At 36.4% G+C, this 17801-nt stretch overlaps 1 protein-coding gene across 1 annotated transcript in view; it reads left to right on the top strand.

Annotated features, from left to right (window-relative positions):
• The first annotated feature begins 232 nt into the window (after positions 1-232).
• Positions 233-17801, top strand: part of LOC104616784 (chromodomain-helicase-DNA-binding protein 7) — a 52689-nt gene continuing 35120 nt past the window's right edge. The window contains exons 1-10 of the mRNA XM_010281910.1: positions 233-402; positions 1411-1549; positions 4973-5110; positions 6171-6236; positions 11195-11250; positions 12713-12827; positions 14544-14627; positions 15559-15696; positions 15793-15914; positions 16404-16647. Coding sequence (XP_010280212.1) covers positions 233-402; positions 1411-1549; positions 4973-5110; positions 6171-6236; positions 11195-11250; positions 12713-12827; positions 14544-14627; positions 15559-15696; positions 15793-15914; positions 16404-16647 — 1272 coding nt within the window. The remainder of the gene's footprint in view (positions 403-1410; positions 1550-4972; positions 5111-6170; positions 6237-11194; positions 11251-12712; positions 12828-14543; positions 14628-15558; positions 15697-15792; positions 15915-16403; positions 16648-17801) is intronic.

Raw genomic sequence — 17801 nt, 5'->3', positions numbered from 1 at the left:
TCGGGGCGGGGGGATCGTGAGGCAAGCTGTGTCGCGCCCTGTAATTTCACAATAATACCAATTCATTGCCAAAACTCCCGGTCTTTTCAGTGGTAAATTTTATTTTTGTAAGTTTAGTTTAAACACAGGCTGCAAGAGGGTCATGCCACAGCCGAGTCGTCCCTGTCCCGAAGCGACGTGTAACCGTATTTGGGAATTTTAAATTACAGGTCTGAAATATGCGCTGGTCAAAATGAACAAGCTTAAAGCTGGTGCTTGTTTGAGAAGTTACAAGGCTGGGGGTTATCAAGGAAAAACAAATCCCAGGCAGTGTACCGGCTATGAAATTAAGGCATTGAGGTGCAGAAGCCGTATAAAAGTGCCTGACGTGCTGCTTGGCGACTCGGGTTCGCTGTTTGCTGGGTAGTGGTGCATAGCTCTGCTCCACTCTTCAGCGTCTCTGCAACTTTCCACAACCAGCCTGTCAAATCGGTAACAGGCTGGGGGGGGCTGACCACAGAGGGGGAAAAAGACTAGCAAAAACCCACGTGAGTCTCAAAGGCTAAATGTGCTTAAGATTACTAACTTGTACCGTCGATGATGCTTCACTGCCATTTAAAAATTTCACCCCCGCCGTGCTGAAGATCATCTCGGTGCATGATTTGGTGATGATGTTATTTAAAACTGGATTTTGGTATGTGCATCGTCACCTATTTCTGGGCCTCTGAGTGCAGCTGGAGAGATTGGAGTCCCAGCTCTTCAGCTGGTGAACATTTTCATGGGGGAAGAGGGGCAGAAAGAATCCCCAAAACCTTTCTCTACCATCAGTGGATATAGCTTTCTAGTATCGTATAGATGCTGAGATTCCAGCTGGTTCCTCCCCCAAGCTGCAGTTGCATGTATTGAGACTTCATGGGTGCCTTCAGAACTGACACAAAAGCACTTTTCCTGCTTGGAAGTAGCAGGGATGGCAGAAGAAAATTAATTTTCTCATTTGGTCCTTTGTTTTGGTAATGCTTTCTCTGGTTCTGCTCACCTAGTCTGCATGGTTAATATCAAGACAAGTGCATACGTAATTCTCTTTCTCTTCACATGTGTTAGGTTGCTCAAACACCACTTTCAGAAAGTGCAGGTTTTGAAGAGAGCAGCTCTTCCTTTCCAATCTCACTTTTAGTTTCTTGTTGAATACATATTCACTGCCGCTGTCGAAGATCTTGAAGGAGAGAAGTGAAGTGTCCGTTGTTAAGGAATGGGAAATGTATAGGGATGGCCTCTGCATCATTGATTTTACAGTTATGTTTAAATACTTAAGTAAGGAAGGTAGTTGAAAATAATGAAGTCACTGAAAATAAACATCTCGCAGACTGTTTTGTTAAGCACTTTTTTCTTACATTTTTGTACAAATATTGATTAAAAGTATCTCTGTTTCAGTAACAAGAAATCAGATTCAGAAACTAGTGCTGCGAAGAAAAAGGTTAACAAGGGAAAGGAAGGTTCTGAAAACTCAGATTTGGAAAAAACTCCGCCACCATCACCTCATCCTGAAGATGAAGATGACCCCGGGGTTCAGGTAATGCTATCTTTCAAGTTCACTGTAGCCTTTGGCAATGTAGATGTGTAACACGGTAGTTTTCACAGGCTTTGTTGCAGAGATACAAGTATTTGGGTATTTTCTGTGTTGTTTGGAATGACGTACCAAGAAGGTGAGAAATGGAAATCATCGTGGTGAATATTTTACTAAAACAAGTATTTCTCATCATAATTTTGCTTTACAGTCTTGTTACCTGCAGATACGTGTGCAGTGCAGCTGAGTTTTCATGTATTCTCTTCCATTACTGTTGCAATTACGGTGCTGAATTTTCTGCTCTGTTAGACTTAATGTACCATTATGAGGTCTTGCTTATAAGCCTCATGTTTCTTCTTGCATTGGCTTTTGCAAACCTTCTGAAATCAAGAATAAGACACAGCAAAGCAGGATGTCGGAAACGTGCATGTCAGAGACTTGTAACTATACTGCTTCAATGGATGAAGGGCCATTTTTTTTGCAGGACTGACAGTCATTGGCTAACATGGATAATTTCTCTTGACCACTGCGCATCTATCACTTTCTGTCCAAACTTTATTTCATGTGAAGAAAATTTGGAAATAGAAACAGCATATGTGACAACTTTTGTGTGCTCTGTCATTAGCCATGTTAAGAAGTGACCAGCTCCTGGCTTGCTTCTGCTGGCAGTGGCCAGAGTGGGCAGTAAAATTAAGAACGCCCTCATGAAGTGACAGAACCAAATTGTAATGGAGAAAGTAGGAGACTCCTTAATAGCCATGCCGATATTACTAACATCCATTACACTCATCCGTTGCATATCAGGTGGTGGATATGTTGCTTCTAGTTATGAGAGACGTCGAGACCGGCGATCACTTGAGAATGGTCAAAGCAGCCTGATGAAAACGTTGGCAAACAGCAGTGTCCTAACACAAACATCATTTTTGCCTTCCCTCTTGCTATTTTCCAGAAGGATGTAGGGTATAATGAATTGTGAGCAATCTAATGTGTTCTAGTTAAAAACAAAAGCAGCAACAGAAAAGAGCGTTAGTTCTGATTCATGCCAGCCATGTATTCTGAATTGGAAATGTTGAGATATACCATGCAAAGGTTAAAAAGCTTGTAAAATTAAGTTCTCTGTACTGTGCTGCAAGTCTCTCTTAGCCTGATTAATGGTGTTGACAAAAGATGTAGAAGAAACTTTTGGGGCTGATGGTTTTTTGTGTTAATTTGCAGATGATTCTGTCTACAGTTCAATATATGTCCATGTTTTGCTTGTTTTCAGTTTAGTGGGACAAAACTTTCTGTTTGTGAAACCCAATTGGGTGATAAATTTTACATTTAAAATATTTCTTTTTGTTAGGGTATTTGTATCACTTATTAATTATATAGAATACAGTATTTCGGGCAATTTTTGTTTTCTTAATGCTTTCTTGAACTGCGCATGTTATACTGCGAGCACACTTCTTTGTGGAAACTTAGGGAAGTGCCACAACCATACACACTAGGACAGCTAGAATTAATAAACTTGTTAATGTGTTTCCCAACTGAGACTGATACTACACAGTTGTCTAAAACACTGTTGTATTCTTAGTGTTAAATACTGAGTCTTCTGTAATGCTGTTATATAATAATGCACAAAGTGATACATTGTTATCCTTAAAGAGTAAATGTACTTACTTTTGTGTGTTACCATATAGATTTTTTTATATTCCATTATCAAGCCTGTTAACTCACCTTTCCACCTATAGATCAGTTAATGTGTAAAAGATAATCAGATGCAGGTAAATGTATGCACAGTTTCTGACAGCAATGCATAACAATTGCAAAGCCTCATGTGGACGTTAGAGGAAACAGGAAGCTAACCAAGTCAATAAAAATTGAATAGAGGATTACCATTAGGTAATCCTTTTTTTTAGGCATCCTTTCTATTAGGAAAATGGAGGAAGAGATTGGGGGGGGGCCCACCAAAAATAATGGTACGACTTACCTATTGAGCCAAAATAAAATTGGGATTTTTCCCATTAGTGATTATGGAAATGAGGGTGTAAATTTGCCAAGTGGTATCTATTTTCAAGTATAAAAATATTGTTACAGTTTTGGGAGATCACACAGAAGTTAGTATGTTAAAAGTAGAAGCCACATCACCTTTGTTAAAAAGGGTGGTGTAAACTTAACCTTGGCTCAAAAATTTTGTTTTCAGTTAAAGAAACTATTTCTAATTTTGTGACGTGCATCAGATATTTGTGCTTTAAAAAGTATGATTAACTATCTAAAAGTAAATATTTGACTTTGTCTATGTACATTCACAGACCTGAGTGCATAGATCTGTTAAACAAGCTACATAAGTATTTGCATGTACCAGTGAAGATGTGTGTTAAGCTGAGAAAGATATAAAAATAAGGAGTATTATTCATGCTTCATAATTCTTAAATTCTTAAAGATGTGTTTTTAACAGTTGATATTCAACATCTTTTTTTTTTTTTTTTAATATATACATCAGTCCATTGAGATACTTGATGCTCAGCTGACAGTTTCCTTCAACAGCATATGGTTTCAGCTTTTCAAAATATATAACCTCATGTAGACTATCTGGTAATTTTCAATTTTATTGTTGCAGAAAATGGTGTCTGGCACTGACTGCCAAGTTGCAAATTCTGTCAAATGTGTGCTTGTGTATTTTACAGATAGTTTTCCGCAGTTTCTCTGAAGCTTTTTCTCATCCTGGAGATGAGGGTACGGGGACACAGAAACCATGTTTTCAATTTGGGGTGGTTCAGGTTTTTCACTCTCGTCTATTAGTTTGGGGTCGTTTCCCGTGCTGTGCTGCAGGATGTTCTTCTGAACAGTGCTGGGTCAGTAGAGTGAGGAAATTGTATTTCATTTTATTTCCCCTACATGATAATCTGGGTACAACTGGGCGGATGGGGAGAGCAAGAAAGTCTGTTGTCCCTGCTTAGCAACACTGTGGGCCATTCTGCAGAAGGATGGTGTTTGGTTCCTGCATTGGCCATCTGTCAAAGTTTGTCGTAGATGTGAACTGAGGTGCAACTTCTTGGTTTTTAATTGCTTTCTGAGATAGGCTCTCTAAATTTCCAACGTGATTTTAGTAATGCTAAAAAAAAAAAAAAAAAAAAAAAAAAACCCAAAAAAAACCAAAATGCCACTTCCCAACTTGGAACAAGCATGAAGTGGGTTTTTTTGTTTGGTTGGTTGTTGTTGTTTGGTTGGTGGGGTTTTTTTGTTTGTTTTTAACAGAATTTAAGAGCAGCTGACAGGCAGGAATTTAAAATAGTTGTGTGTCGATTCCACTATTTCTACCCGGGTGCTGTAAAAATAGTAGCATTCACCACACACTAGTGTATTTGAGAAGCACAAAGAAGTTTTCTCAGATATTCTGCTGCTTATTGGTTTTGTTTCTCATGAAAAATATCAATGCTTTCTGTTTAGAAGCGACGCTCCAGCAGGCAGGTGAAGAGGAAGCGTTACACAGAAGACCTGGAGTTCAAGATTTCAGATGAGGAGGCTGATGATGCTGATGCTGCTGGAAGAGACTCTCCTTCGAATACTTCTCAGTCAGAGCAACAGGTCAGATACGAACGGACTGGAAAGGTGGCTGTAACTGCAGCATGCAAAGTTTTCCTGAATGATATTCAGCCATGGTTGGCACAGTGTGCCAGAAGGCATTAGCTTTTTACCTTCTTAAAGAATATATTAATTCATGACTTTGCTTACAAGCTGCTGAATGCAGTTTGACAGTTCTTTGACATTAATGGTCTCTACCTAAAGGAAACCTAAACTGGATTGGTAGGAGTCTTGAATTTACTTCTGTGAATTCAGTGGTCTGGCTTCTGTGACTTTAATAAACCACTCAAGCTTGTCCCCTGCTGCTAGGCACCATAAGAACCCCTTTATGAAATTACTGCCTTGTAATACCCAGCAGGGTACACTTTATTCTCTGTGCAATGTAAATGATGGATAAAATAGTTGAATAAGATGAGGGGTAATAATGTAGGAATGACTGTTGCAACAATCTCATTGTTTTGTAGTGCTTTTTCAAAGAACTACTTCACTTAACTAACTGATGACCTATTGGAGCATATATACATGTTCTTTGGTATTTCATTTGGCAATTTGTTAAGCCCTGTGAAATACTGTATGTGATCTCCATTGTTAATTGTGTCATATCATAAGGAAAATTTCGTAGGTTTGCCTGCAGTTGTAATAGTGAATTAATGTAGTAGAGAATCACAGGCAATCTTGATAGCTCTTCTGTGGACGCTTACACAGCCAACTAGAGTTTTTGAACATCTTCTAATACTTAGACTGCATAGAGTTGAAAACGTGTTGTTTTAGGAGAGGTGAACAGCCTGTGTAGTTACATCTGTGTATCTGTACATGCCAGCCTTACTGAGAGAGCTAGAGTTGTGTTAGCTCTTAAAAACAGGCTTAAAGAAGTATCCTTCAATCCTTTATTATGGTATTAAATCTATTTGAATCCTTTCAGTTCTCATGCTCAGGGGGAGAAAGTCCTCCTGTGTATTAAACTCCTGTTGCAAAAAAATAATTTGAAGTTTTTCTAATGAAGAAAGTCTTCTAAGTAACAAAGATGCACTGCCATAACTCTTGTATGGTATTTACAATGTAGGAATCCGCTGATGCTGAAGGCCCTGTTGTGGAGAAAATCATGAGTAGCCGTTCAGTCAAGAAAAAGGTAAAACTAAACAAAATCCCTTCCCCCTATATTTTTAAATAGGTTAAGCACATCTCTGCTGAAGCACCTATTAAGTTCTTACAATACCTTGGATATTCCAAATTCAAAATCTGTTCCATTGAATAAAGCAGGTTCCCTGAAAGTGTTTAGATGGTATTTAACATGCCTTTGGATAGACATACACAAAATGGATTACTTTTTTAGTTGTCTGCTCTTTTCTTGTGTTTTTTCGGATAAGAATTTTGATTTTTGCAAATATACATACCTGGGCAAAATCTGCGGTGCTCTTCACTTCAGAATGATGTTTCATGGGAGGTTGAGGAGTGAGAGAACTCTCCTGCATCCTAAATTTCTGCCTTTTCTAGTAAAGAAAAATCCTTGCCCATAATTTTTGCATCTTTTGATAGTGGTTGTTCTTAGCAGCTAAAGCAGCTTTACTGTGTGATCAAGAATGTTACATATACAGGTGCTTAATATCTTCCTTGTCGCTATCTAACACTCCCTTTAGTTAAGTGTGGTTCTCTTAATTCTGCCCTGGTTGCTAGTTATGTTCTTATTTTCCATACAGCTTCTTTTAATCTGCTTCACAACTTGATTGGCCTTTGCATTACCAAACTATTAAACTCTGAGTAGGAAGTAGAAAAGAACTTGTTCCAAAAAGTGCATTACTATATTTTATAGACTCTTGTGTAGCTAATTCTCTGACTTGTTCTGCAGTTGGGCAGAAAACTGTCTGATGAATATAGATATGGTACTCAATGTTGATCTTAGTTAACGAGAAATAATTCTTTTCCTCAAAGTGTTAATTTTCAAATTGGAGGAGGGAAAGTTGCCTTTATTCATGGATTTTATTTTTATTGTTGTGGTGTTTTGGCTTTGGGGGTGGGGATTTTTGTGTTGTTTTTTTTAATTTTATTATTTCTGTCATAACATCATTAACAGCTTTGTAAACCTAAATTCATGCAATGTCATGACTGGCTGTGACTGAATTTGACCTGTTTCTGCAGCTTTCACAGCACAAAACCTCTAGGGCTTTTTTTGAAGTTTAGAGCTACATTTTGTATTTCAAACCATAGGTTTATTTTTCGGATAAACTTGATGTAATATAAACTCAGTAATTAGTTGTCCTGATGGTCTACTAGGTAGGAGAGGAGAATGTGGTCTTTTCATAAATGTCTCTACACTGGAAGCTGTTTTTCACCAATTATTCTTCTCTTCTTCCTCTCCCCTGCAAACAAAGGTGTGATTACTCGTGGGGAGTGTGTATTTTGCTGCAGTTTGTGGGAAGTGGTTGGTCTGCTGCCTACATGTCTTTGATTGCAAGCCCTGCTGGAGGCAAGCTCTATTTTGAGCTCTTTCTTTAATGTTTTTTATGGATTGTATTTGCAGGTTTGAGGGGTGTCTCTTCTTTCCCTGCTCTTCTCCCCAGTCCTCCTTTCCAAAACTAAAAAAAAAAACAAGAAAACAAAAAAAAAGAATTCAGGATGTTAAATATTAACATCCGAAGTATCCAACTGTGCTTTTATTAAAGGTCTTTTACACTCTTACTAACGTCATCAAAACCCTGGTTGTTAGATTACTAATCAAAGTAAAATTACTGCGATCAGGATCAGTGCATAAAATAAACATGAGGAGCGACTTCACTAGGAAACCTTTCAGTGGATTAGGTTGTAACAAAGATGTTGTGTTCAAGTAAAGGACATGAGGTAATGAATATGCTTTTGGAGCAGTATTCTTACCATAAAATTATGCTGGTTTTCTCAAAAATAGCCTTAGCCTTGTTTTGGAGCTACAAAATACGATACAGCAACTGTACTTGCAACCATTTTTTGAAGTGTACAGAATAAAAGGTAGAAATTGCTTTAGTTCATGCTTCAAGTATAAAAGGCAGTGTTTTTCCCTGTTGTTTTTCACATGGAATTTTGAGTTGTCGAATACTCTTCTTGCAGAAAGTGTTAGGTACATGTGTCGCTCTCTTTCCCAATCATCACGGTCCTGACATCTTAAGTTTGTATGTGGAAATTTTTCATTTTTCTAATTATTTTCTTGGCCAGCTTCAGTCCCCTTTGAATTTCTGCTCCTTAATTTGAAAAGGAATGGCTAGAACGAACTATGGCATTCAGCATGTATAGCACATATTATGGAAAGATGTGGAGTCTGTAGAACATTATACCTGCGTGTTACACATCTGAATTTATCCTTTTGCCTACCAATACGTGGTGAGGATTATATCTAATTGAACTGTGTACAAATGCCAGTATCTCTTCCACAAACTGATGAGTTTACAATCCAGTGCTGTGTATCAGTTGAGGTGATTGGTTTTTATGTGTTGCTTTGGATCTGTTATTAATGTGTTCTTGTCTGTTATTTTTCTAGCAGTTGGTATTTCTGGATTTTTTTTGGTGTGAGGTTTTTTGGGGGAGTTGTTTTTGTTGTTGTTGTAGTAGTTAAGCTTGCTCTTGTCTCTATACCCAGGCGGCTTGTGCAAATAACTTTTGCATTAGCAGGTATTACTGTATCACTTCTGTGGCAATGGCAGTAAACAATTATGTGCTCCTAAATATTTGCTTCAAGGAAGGGATCATTTATTTCTTCAATTATCTGCAGACTGTGGATCAGATTGTCTATTGCGGTTGCAACTGGGCGATGATAATTTGAAGTGTCCTCCCTTGCCCACGTCTGCCACGCGCTATTTTAGGATGTCTGTGTAATCAGTTTTGGGACTATTTTACATAAACGTCTCACCTTTTTACTTGGTTAACGTAACCGTACATGTAGTGGGGGTTGGACAGTGACATCAAAGGCGGCGTAACCTTCTGTCTCATATATCCTAAACTGATGTATTGTTAAGCTCTACTTGCGTGCTGGTAATCATAACTTGATTAGAATTTTTTTTTGGCCGTAAGCCTGAATGCCAGAGTAAGATTTAAAAAAGATTTTTTCCTAAATACTTTCTATTTAGTTGACTCTTTGATGCATGCTCATAGACCATATAATAACACAGACGAGTTACTGCCTATTAGACAGTACAACAGTACATTTTACTCATGAGAGTTACAGGATTTATCAAGATTACATTTTAAATTATTAAGTTGGCAGTTGACAGAAAACATAGTTGACTGAAATGCTGTTGAGGGGAATTAAATTGGCTAATATAAAACCTTTATATAAAGGTATTTAACCATGTTGTCATTATAAGATTGATGTATGTCACAGGATTCTGATTTAAAACTCGTCAAAGAGATTTCGCCATAATACATTTCAGAAAATAAAAAAAGTAAAGGTTGTAAAATTAGGGATGATTTCTTAAGACCAATTTTGCCTCAGGACAGTGAATAGATTCAGATACTGGGATCTCCATGCTTTAATCTTTTTTTTAATACAGTTTCAATCTCTAAATATGAATACCTTCTTGATAAATACTCCCTTTTAAATTTTTTGTTTAAAAAAGAAGTCTTCAAATTCTTTTGACAGTATCTTTGTAAGTGACAGAGAAGTTCATTCCCTATATTTAGGGTTAGGGCATAGATTATCTTCTTCAACAGAGGATTCAAGAAGATTAGAAGTAGCCCCAGGAATACCTCATCATCTTCCATTTCTTCAGGGAGAGCTAGGTGGAAGCTGGTGTTGCTCCTCTCTCTAGGAAGGAACACAAGCAGACTGTAGTGATATAAATGCTAAAACAATAAAATCCCTTGCTGATCTTGGAAGAGAAGGAATAGTATGTAAATTAGGGGTTGGAAATGCATTAACTTTTTCTTTACCGTGCTACACCAGAGTTTAATGCAGCTGCTACTGTTGTTCTTTAATTGCACTGCTGTGGAAGGAATGTCTAGCCAGCAACTTTTTTTTGAGAGAGAATTTGGAAGGTGACAATTCATCCTCTAGCTTTAGAATAGTATCTTTATACATATATATTATTTTTTTTCCTCTTTTTTATATATCAAAAAGATAGAGGATGTTGATTTACACAGGGGTCAACAGTTTTGTCTGTTTAGCACTACATACGGTATTTATTACAGATGTTATTGTCCCTGATGAAGTATGTAAACTAAAAAATCCTCTTCTGTTTAAAATTGTTCCAAAGTTCATTAGCAAACACAAACCATTAATGTTGTGACACAAACTGAATTCTAAGCGTGTGTCTGGTGCACTGTCCTTAGTTTGTCCTATGGCTGGGTTCAGAAGTAATTCAACAAAGTATTACATGCCATATGTTATGCAATACTTTGGCACTAGGGATGAGTTAAGGGTAGTCTCAACCCATAGCACTGAATGCCCTTGGTTTTGCTGGTTTATATCACAACTTTAACCTTGCTTTAAATGTAGTTTTTGGGTGTTAATTTAATTTGGCTGCTCTGTATGTGAGACATCTTGCCTGAGTGAATTTAATTGCACCATTGAGTAAAACTAAAGCCATGAACACTGATGCACTAAAATTCTAGCAGAGGTATAAGGTTTAGTTTTATATGGCTTCTTGTTTGGAGTTATTAACTATATGGAGGAATAAACCCCCTTTAAAACTCTTTTTTAAAACATTACAAAACCCACAATGTAAAGTTGCCATGAGCCAGCCAAAAATAATACATATGGCATTCAGGAGTGCAGTTGCTAATTGGCTGCTGCCTGAGAAAATGGTACACTTGGCTTCTACTTAACACTGTGGGTTTGGCAGAAAGCCAGATTTGGGGTGAGGTTGTGAATGAAGCTGCATGTGGTTAGGGAGGAGTTCAAATGATTCATGTCTTGGAAGTTGTAGTAAGCAGTGCACTATGTACTTGGGTAAGCTGCTGGAGGAAACTCCTCGCCCATGGCCTCCCCCCACGAACGCTTTCCTACACCTCCATTTGTCTCTCTTATGTGGGGACCGTATTCTGTATTTCAGTTAGTTTTAATCATTAACTAAATTGGGCTGTTTAGTGGTTTAACTCACATTTCAAAAATTCTTTTTCTTATAGATGGAGAATGGAGAGGAGGTAGAAATAGAGGAATTCTATGTAAAGTACAAAAACTTGTAAGTAAAGTTATAGGTTTGATTACTATCTTTAAGTTCATGTAATTTCCAGATAGTTTGTAAAAATTGGTTTTGTAACTGATACAACTGTTACTATCCAACTTCAGACATTTCTAATGTTTAATCCAAAACAGTGGCAAATAAACCAGGAAATACCTTGCATTGGTGGTGGTAGGTTTGATAGTGTCGTCTTAATTTGTGTTCTCTCCAAAATGAAATCCATAGATAAAATTGCTCTGCTATTAAAAACGTTAATCTAAGGCTCATTTATGCATGCAGATTCATGAGCACATATGTATGTAGCTGTGTAGATCAAACTGCAACCATAGAGTAAGGTGCCTGTGAACTACTCAAAAATAACCTTTAACATTGTTTCAGACACAGGATTTGTGTTCAACGAAATGTCTAAGATAACAAATGAGATGGCTTCCAATACTCCAGCAGATAGCTGCCCCTCCGTAAGAGGGATGTAATAGTAGTGAGGGCTCTGAAACTGCAGTGCACTCAGTATTTAAAATAAGACACTTCACGGCTGGATAAGCTAATTTTTCTTTTAGAAAAATAACATATCTTGTTTAATTTTAGCAAAGTTTCCATCTGAGAGGCAGAAAGTCACTTAAAAGTGAGTTTCTTGCAGCTAACTGCAGATAGTTGGCTTCACTTTAAATATGCTGCCACCTTTGTACCCTTTGCACTATATTGATTATGGCATGATGTTTAATATCTTAATTAAGCTTTGTTTAGTTTTATTACATTGGCATGTAATTTTTGTATAAACTATTCATATCTTAGACTTCTTAGCAATACACCTTTTGGTAGACTCTAGATTTATAAAGTGGGACTAGCCATTTTGGCACAGATGCTGCTCCTTACTTTGTGTTTTCTTAAAGATGAATTATTACCATGGAACTGCATTTACAAGGGTTCTTCTTTTCTTTCATCAGTGTTAACACTTCAGTTGACTTACATGTGACTTGTAATTGCAGTGCTGTTCTCACAAAAACCTGTATAGCATGTTAGCATTTGGAATGTTTGCATAGTTTTTATGAATTTCTAAAAACCCTACACTTTGCTAGAATATGATGTTCAATAGTGACATTTATGATAAATGTCTTGTATAGTAATTATGTTTTAAGTATGCCTTGTATAGTAATTATGTTTTAGGTATGCGTAAGTAAGTAAAAAAATCATCTTACCTTCGTGCCAAACACTAAATGTTTGAGGTATGTATTTAAATTTTGAGTGGGAGTTGTTTTTATTTACTGACAAGTCTCCATTAGTAAGTATGATTATTTCCAGTAAAGATGATTTGTTAATAACTTCTGTGATGAAGAAGATAGTGTCCAGTTTTCCAAGCATGGCACTACAACGTGCTGGAAAGACCTAGCTATACTAGGGGGATACATAGGGTTACACAGTGGAAGCACAGTTTTGAGTAAGATTTTTCTGTTTCATCTTCTAGTTCTTACCTTCATTGTCAGTGGGCATCAGTGGAAGACCTGGACAAAGACAAGAGAATTCAGCAGAAGATTAAGCGGTTTAAGGCAAAACAGGGCCAGAACAAATTCCTTTCAGAAGTACGATTTCTTTGTTTGTTTGTTTTAGGTATTTAAGGAATATTCTTATGAATTCCTGTTCTGTATACTAGCGGAAAATTTTGAACAATTGTGTGATATATTAGTAGCATTTATTCTGGTATAAAGTATAACCATGCTTGATCCAAGTCTTGCAAGTTTATGAAACTCAAGTAATCTATCCTGACTTTATACTTCTTTACTATAACATTTTTTCTTAAAGTGAGTGGTTAGTTGTTTGCATTGTAAGCATGACTCTTAGTGAATCAGTACTAGGTCTCTTTTCTCAGGAGCTGATTATGCCAGAAAAATGCATCGCATTTTTCTGCGTTATGAACTGCTGCTCACTAGGGATTCTAAGCTTTTTATCATCAATTTAATTTCACTTAGAGCCATAAGCAGTAGTGTGGCAGGGGTGCTGTCAATAAAAGACCAGATCTGCTGATCTGTGTCTCTGAAAACTTACCTTTCAGTAAAATGCTATCTTTTGAGAAAAACACAGGTTCCTGTGTTACTGTATTTATTTATATTTATTTTTACTATATAAGTCAAGCTAAAGAAAACCTGTTGCAAATTGAAAACTTCCATGAAGTCACTGTGGGTGTCTCATTAAGTGCATCGGTTGACATATTCTGATAAAATTAACAGGAATTTGGGGGAGGAGGAATTGATGTGTTTTTAGGAGAGTATAGGACATCTATGAACACCACGTCAGAGCATCCAAAGATGCTTTGAGATGATTATAAAATAGGGTGGTGCCTATAAAGAATAAGCTGCATCTTATAGTATTAATGCATAAGGAACTAGATTAAATTAACTTTCAAGACTCCTGATATTTGAGTTTTTAATGAAGTTAGTAAATACATAGAAATTTGGAATAACAGTCAGTACAGTATATCATATCATTAAGCAGAAACGTTGTAAAATTTAACATCTTTTCTAAGTGAAGATGCCTGGAATTGCTTTTTAAATTTCCTTTTTTTTAAATCTGTTTTTTTTTAATCTGTTTCTGAGGTGGGTCAGAAGTTATCGTAAATACTTGGCATTTGTTCTTGTTTTAGAAAAAGCTATCAAAATTTACATAGTCTTTAGTCCTTTTGTCTGATGTTTCTATTAGAGGGAATCTTAAAAGTATAATATGAAACACAACACTTTAGTATGCACGAGAATACTGTAAGTTGTTGAAGGGATAAGAAAGAACAAAACAAATTACGGTTTTTGGAGCAACTGTGTATGCATGCAGTGTTTTTTCTCTGTTTTTGAAATAATAATCTTTGAGTCTTGCTTATAAAGCCGTTAGACAATTCCTGTAGTTAAAATAATCCAAAGGCACTTAGTGTACAAGGCTCTAATTTCTTTATTGCAAGCTGTAGTTTTCAAGAATGTTAAATGCATTGCATGCCATAAGCCTTTTCGATTGCTCATTAGTGAATTGTAATTTCACACTTCATTTAAAATATTCTTAAACATTCTCTCACAGTAAAAGGTTTCACACAGTAATTAAGAGGCCCAGTTAACAAAGTCTGAGAAGTCTGATTCCCTCACGGGGAATGATCTTGCTGAATTGTAGCATTTCAATTAACATGTTGAAGTTTGCCAAATATAAATTCTATGTCACCGTGACCCAAAATATTGCTGCCTGGTGAAATATATATTTTTTTCCTCTCAGGAAGGGCTAATAGAGATATCTTTTACATTTTTGCCTTTCTCCTTGAACAGATTGATGATGAGCTTTTTAATCCAGATTATGTGGAAGTTGATCGCATCATGGATTTTTCACGTAGCACAGATGATAATGGAGAGGTAAACAAAACTTTTAGTGTGTTTGTAGTCATATAGACATTGTGTTTAGAATTTATTGTTTAGAAATGCGAATACACACTTCAGAAGCTACCACGCTATGTGTGTGTAGAAAATAGGAACGTGTTACAGAAAACATTCCCTAATATAGCAGTTTCCCTAAAATAAAGGGGTTTAAATGAGAATTCCAAAATTCTTTTAAATTACCTATCTCTAAAAAAATATAAAACAACAACAAACAAACACCACCAACAAAAATAACCTCTAATATGTAGGTCTAAGGTGCTACTTAATACTGTAGAAATATGAAGTCTATGCAGGTAATACAGAATTTAAATGAAAATTGCAAGAATCTTAGCTAAATGTCATAGTAGCTTAGACATTGTTTAGCCTATCTGTTGCGGAAGAGGTCCTGGATTCACTGTTTCTTACTTTTTAATCACTTGTTCTGCGGAGCAAGATCACTTTGTCTTCCAGGAGACTCCCTTTTGGTCCTGGGAGAATAGAAAGCTTCAATGATACTGTCAGTGTTTCCATGTTGGTCTATGGTGGTGGTTGGGTTGCCTGCTGGGAAGTTTCTCATGACATTGATAAGGAAAAACAGTTGACTGTTTAATTATGTGGTAAAGCATAGAAATTGTAACAGTTGGAAAACAAATACTGTTTTACTTCTAAATTTTAGTCTAACCTTAGTAATTTCAAATGCAGTATCGTGCTTGTTTTGGTGGTAAGCCTGTGTTCCCCACGTCTTAATCTTACTTCGTTAAGTTGTCAAGGTGTCAGCCTGCTATTTGCTTATCCTTTTGGCTGATTCAGACATTCAGGACTGGTAAAGCTTTTTGAACTGTATCTGGTGTGCAGATCTCCTGTAAAAATGGTTACACTTTTATTCCTTTGAAATTGTGATATAATCTTATTTTTGTCTTTAACAAAGCCTGTAACACATTATCTGGTGAAATGGTGTTCGCTTCCTTATGAAGACAGCACTTGGGAGCTCAAGCAAGACATCGACCAAGCTAAGATCGAAGAATTTGAGAAACTGATGTCTAGGGAGCCAGAAATGGAGCGTGTGGTAAGAATTGGCTCCGTATAGAGGATTTTATTTGAAAATAGTAAAGTAATGTGGTCTTTCAGAAACCACTAATGGGATTTGCTGTATTTGAAACAGGAGCGACCTCCTGCCGATGACTGGAAGAAATCAGAGAGTTCCAGGGAGTATAAAAACAATAACAAACTCAGGGAATACCAGTTGGAGGGAGTAAACTGGCTTCTTTTCAATTGGTACAACACGTACGTAAAATACTTCTTACTGCGAAATCCTACTTTGGAAAAGCTTTTATAATTTATATTTGAAAAAATAACCTTTTAAAGCAGCCTTCTAAAGTGAGGTTTTAGAATTATTTACAAGTCTAATTTTTTGCTGCAGGAGTCATATACAAACTAATTTTGGGTGGATAACGTTACATAAAACATGAATAGATAGCTAATTTCAGATAGATTCTTGAGGGAAATGCTTTTGTATGTATATGTGTTCGTGCACACCCCTGCTGCCCCTTCCTCCTCCATGTGAACTTGAGAGGTACATAAAATGGATATATCTGTGCTTATTATTCATCACAAATCATAATGTTTATTTAAAAGGCAAAAAGATTATGATGTCTTTTTAGTGTAAACTTGCCATTCTAGAAATTTCTGTTTTATTCAGTTTAGCTCCTTACTGATTTGCTATGTTTTAAGTTAAGAGTAAATCATTCAGACTGTTTTTATTACTGTTTTCAGACGAAACTGCATTTTAGCAGATGAAATGGGGTTGGGAAAGACTATCCAGTCCATTACGTTTCTCTATGAGATATATTTGAAAGGAATCCATGGTCCTTTCTTGGTTATTGCACCACTGTCCACAATTCCCAACTGGGAAAGGGAGTTCCGCACCTGGACAGAGCTGAATGTGGTTGTGTATCATGGGAGTCAGGCAAGCCGGCGGACCATTCAGTTGTATGAAATGTATTTCAAAGATCCACAGGTAAAAAGCTCTTCATTATTTTTTTTCCCCCCTCTTTTTTGTATATGCTTTACTGTTGTTAGTTAGTCTAAGAATTGATTAGATTTCCAATACTGATCTAGTAGGTTTTAGCTAATAATGAAGGCATATATATTAATAAAGAGAATGCTTTTTAATAGTAGCCAAGAGATCAGCTGGAAATAGAGAGGGACCCAGAGTTGCTGAGATGGTGCAACTGTTGTTCAGGGTTTCATTGTTTTGTGCAAAGTTTTCATTATTTTGCATTCCTAAGGTGAGCTGGCAGAAAATATTCTTAATAGGGAAACTACTTTAATTGGAACTAAGCTTAAAAATCAGTCTTTGCCTACCATTCCAGGAAAAGACCAGCTTGCAGAAATTAAAGTTGTTGATACTTCTTTATCAAATTTTATAAGTCAGATATTTTTTTACTCTGTGTTGCTGCACTCATGTTGATTAGTTCTTATTGAGAGAAGGAAAGCAGGTACAGAAAAGATTGAGGGGTAGAAACAAAATTATTTGGAAAACTGAAGCTGTAAAGAGCAACAGATCTCTGCACTTAAATGCATGGCTTTGCTCAGAGTAAACAAACAGGATTGGGGGAAAATAATGTGCATACATTGAATGTTACTGCAAAACAACATCCTCCTCACTTAAGAGAGAAAAAGAGTGGAAGTTCAACCTGATTTGATATATTGTGGAGGGTTATTTTGAGCTGAGCTTAACGAAGTGATAGTGGTGAATTCATATATTTAGATTTTCTATAAAGCATTTGATTTTATGCCACTGGATATTTTGATTAATAAACTAGAATGATATAAAATCAATATGGCACACATTAAGTGGATTTAAAACTGGCTAACTGATATTTCTTGATGTAATTGTAAATGAGAAATGATTTGCATTTCCAGCATAGTTCTTCAGGGATTGGTTTGTGTCCATGAGCTATATAACACTTTTATCAATGACCTGAAAGAAAACATAAAATCATTACTGAGGAAGTTTTCAAATGACACCAAGATGAGGAGAGTGGTAAATAATTAAGACAGTTCATGGATACAGAGTAAGCTGTATTACTTAATAAATTGGATCCAGGCTAACAATATTCAGAGTAGCTAAATACAGGGCTAAATATAGGATGAGGAATGGAGATGATT

The sequence above is a fragment of the Phaethon lepturus genome, unplaced genomic scaffold (genome assembly GCF_000687285.1).
Source record: "Phaethon lepturus isolate BGI_N335 unplaced genomic scaffold, ASM68728v1 scaffold15842, whole genome shotgun sequence".
NCBI classification, from domain to species: domain Eukaryota; kingdom Metazoa; phylum Chordata; class Aves; order Phaethontiformes; family Phaethontidae; genus Phaethon; species Phaethon lepturus.
The sequence above is the reverse complement of the archived record's forward strand: the minus strand, read 5'-3'. Positions and strand labels throughout refer to the sequence as shown.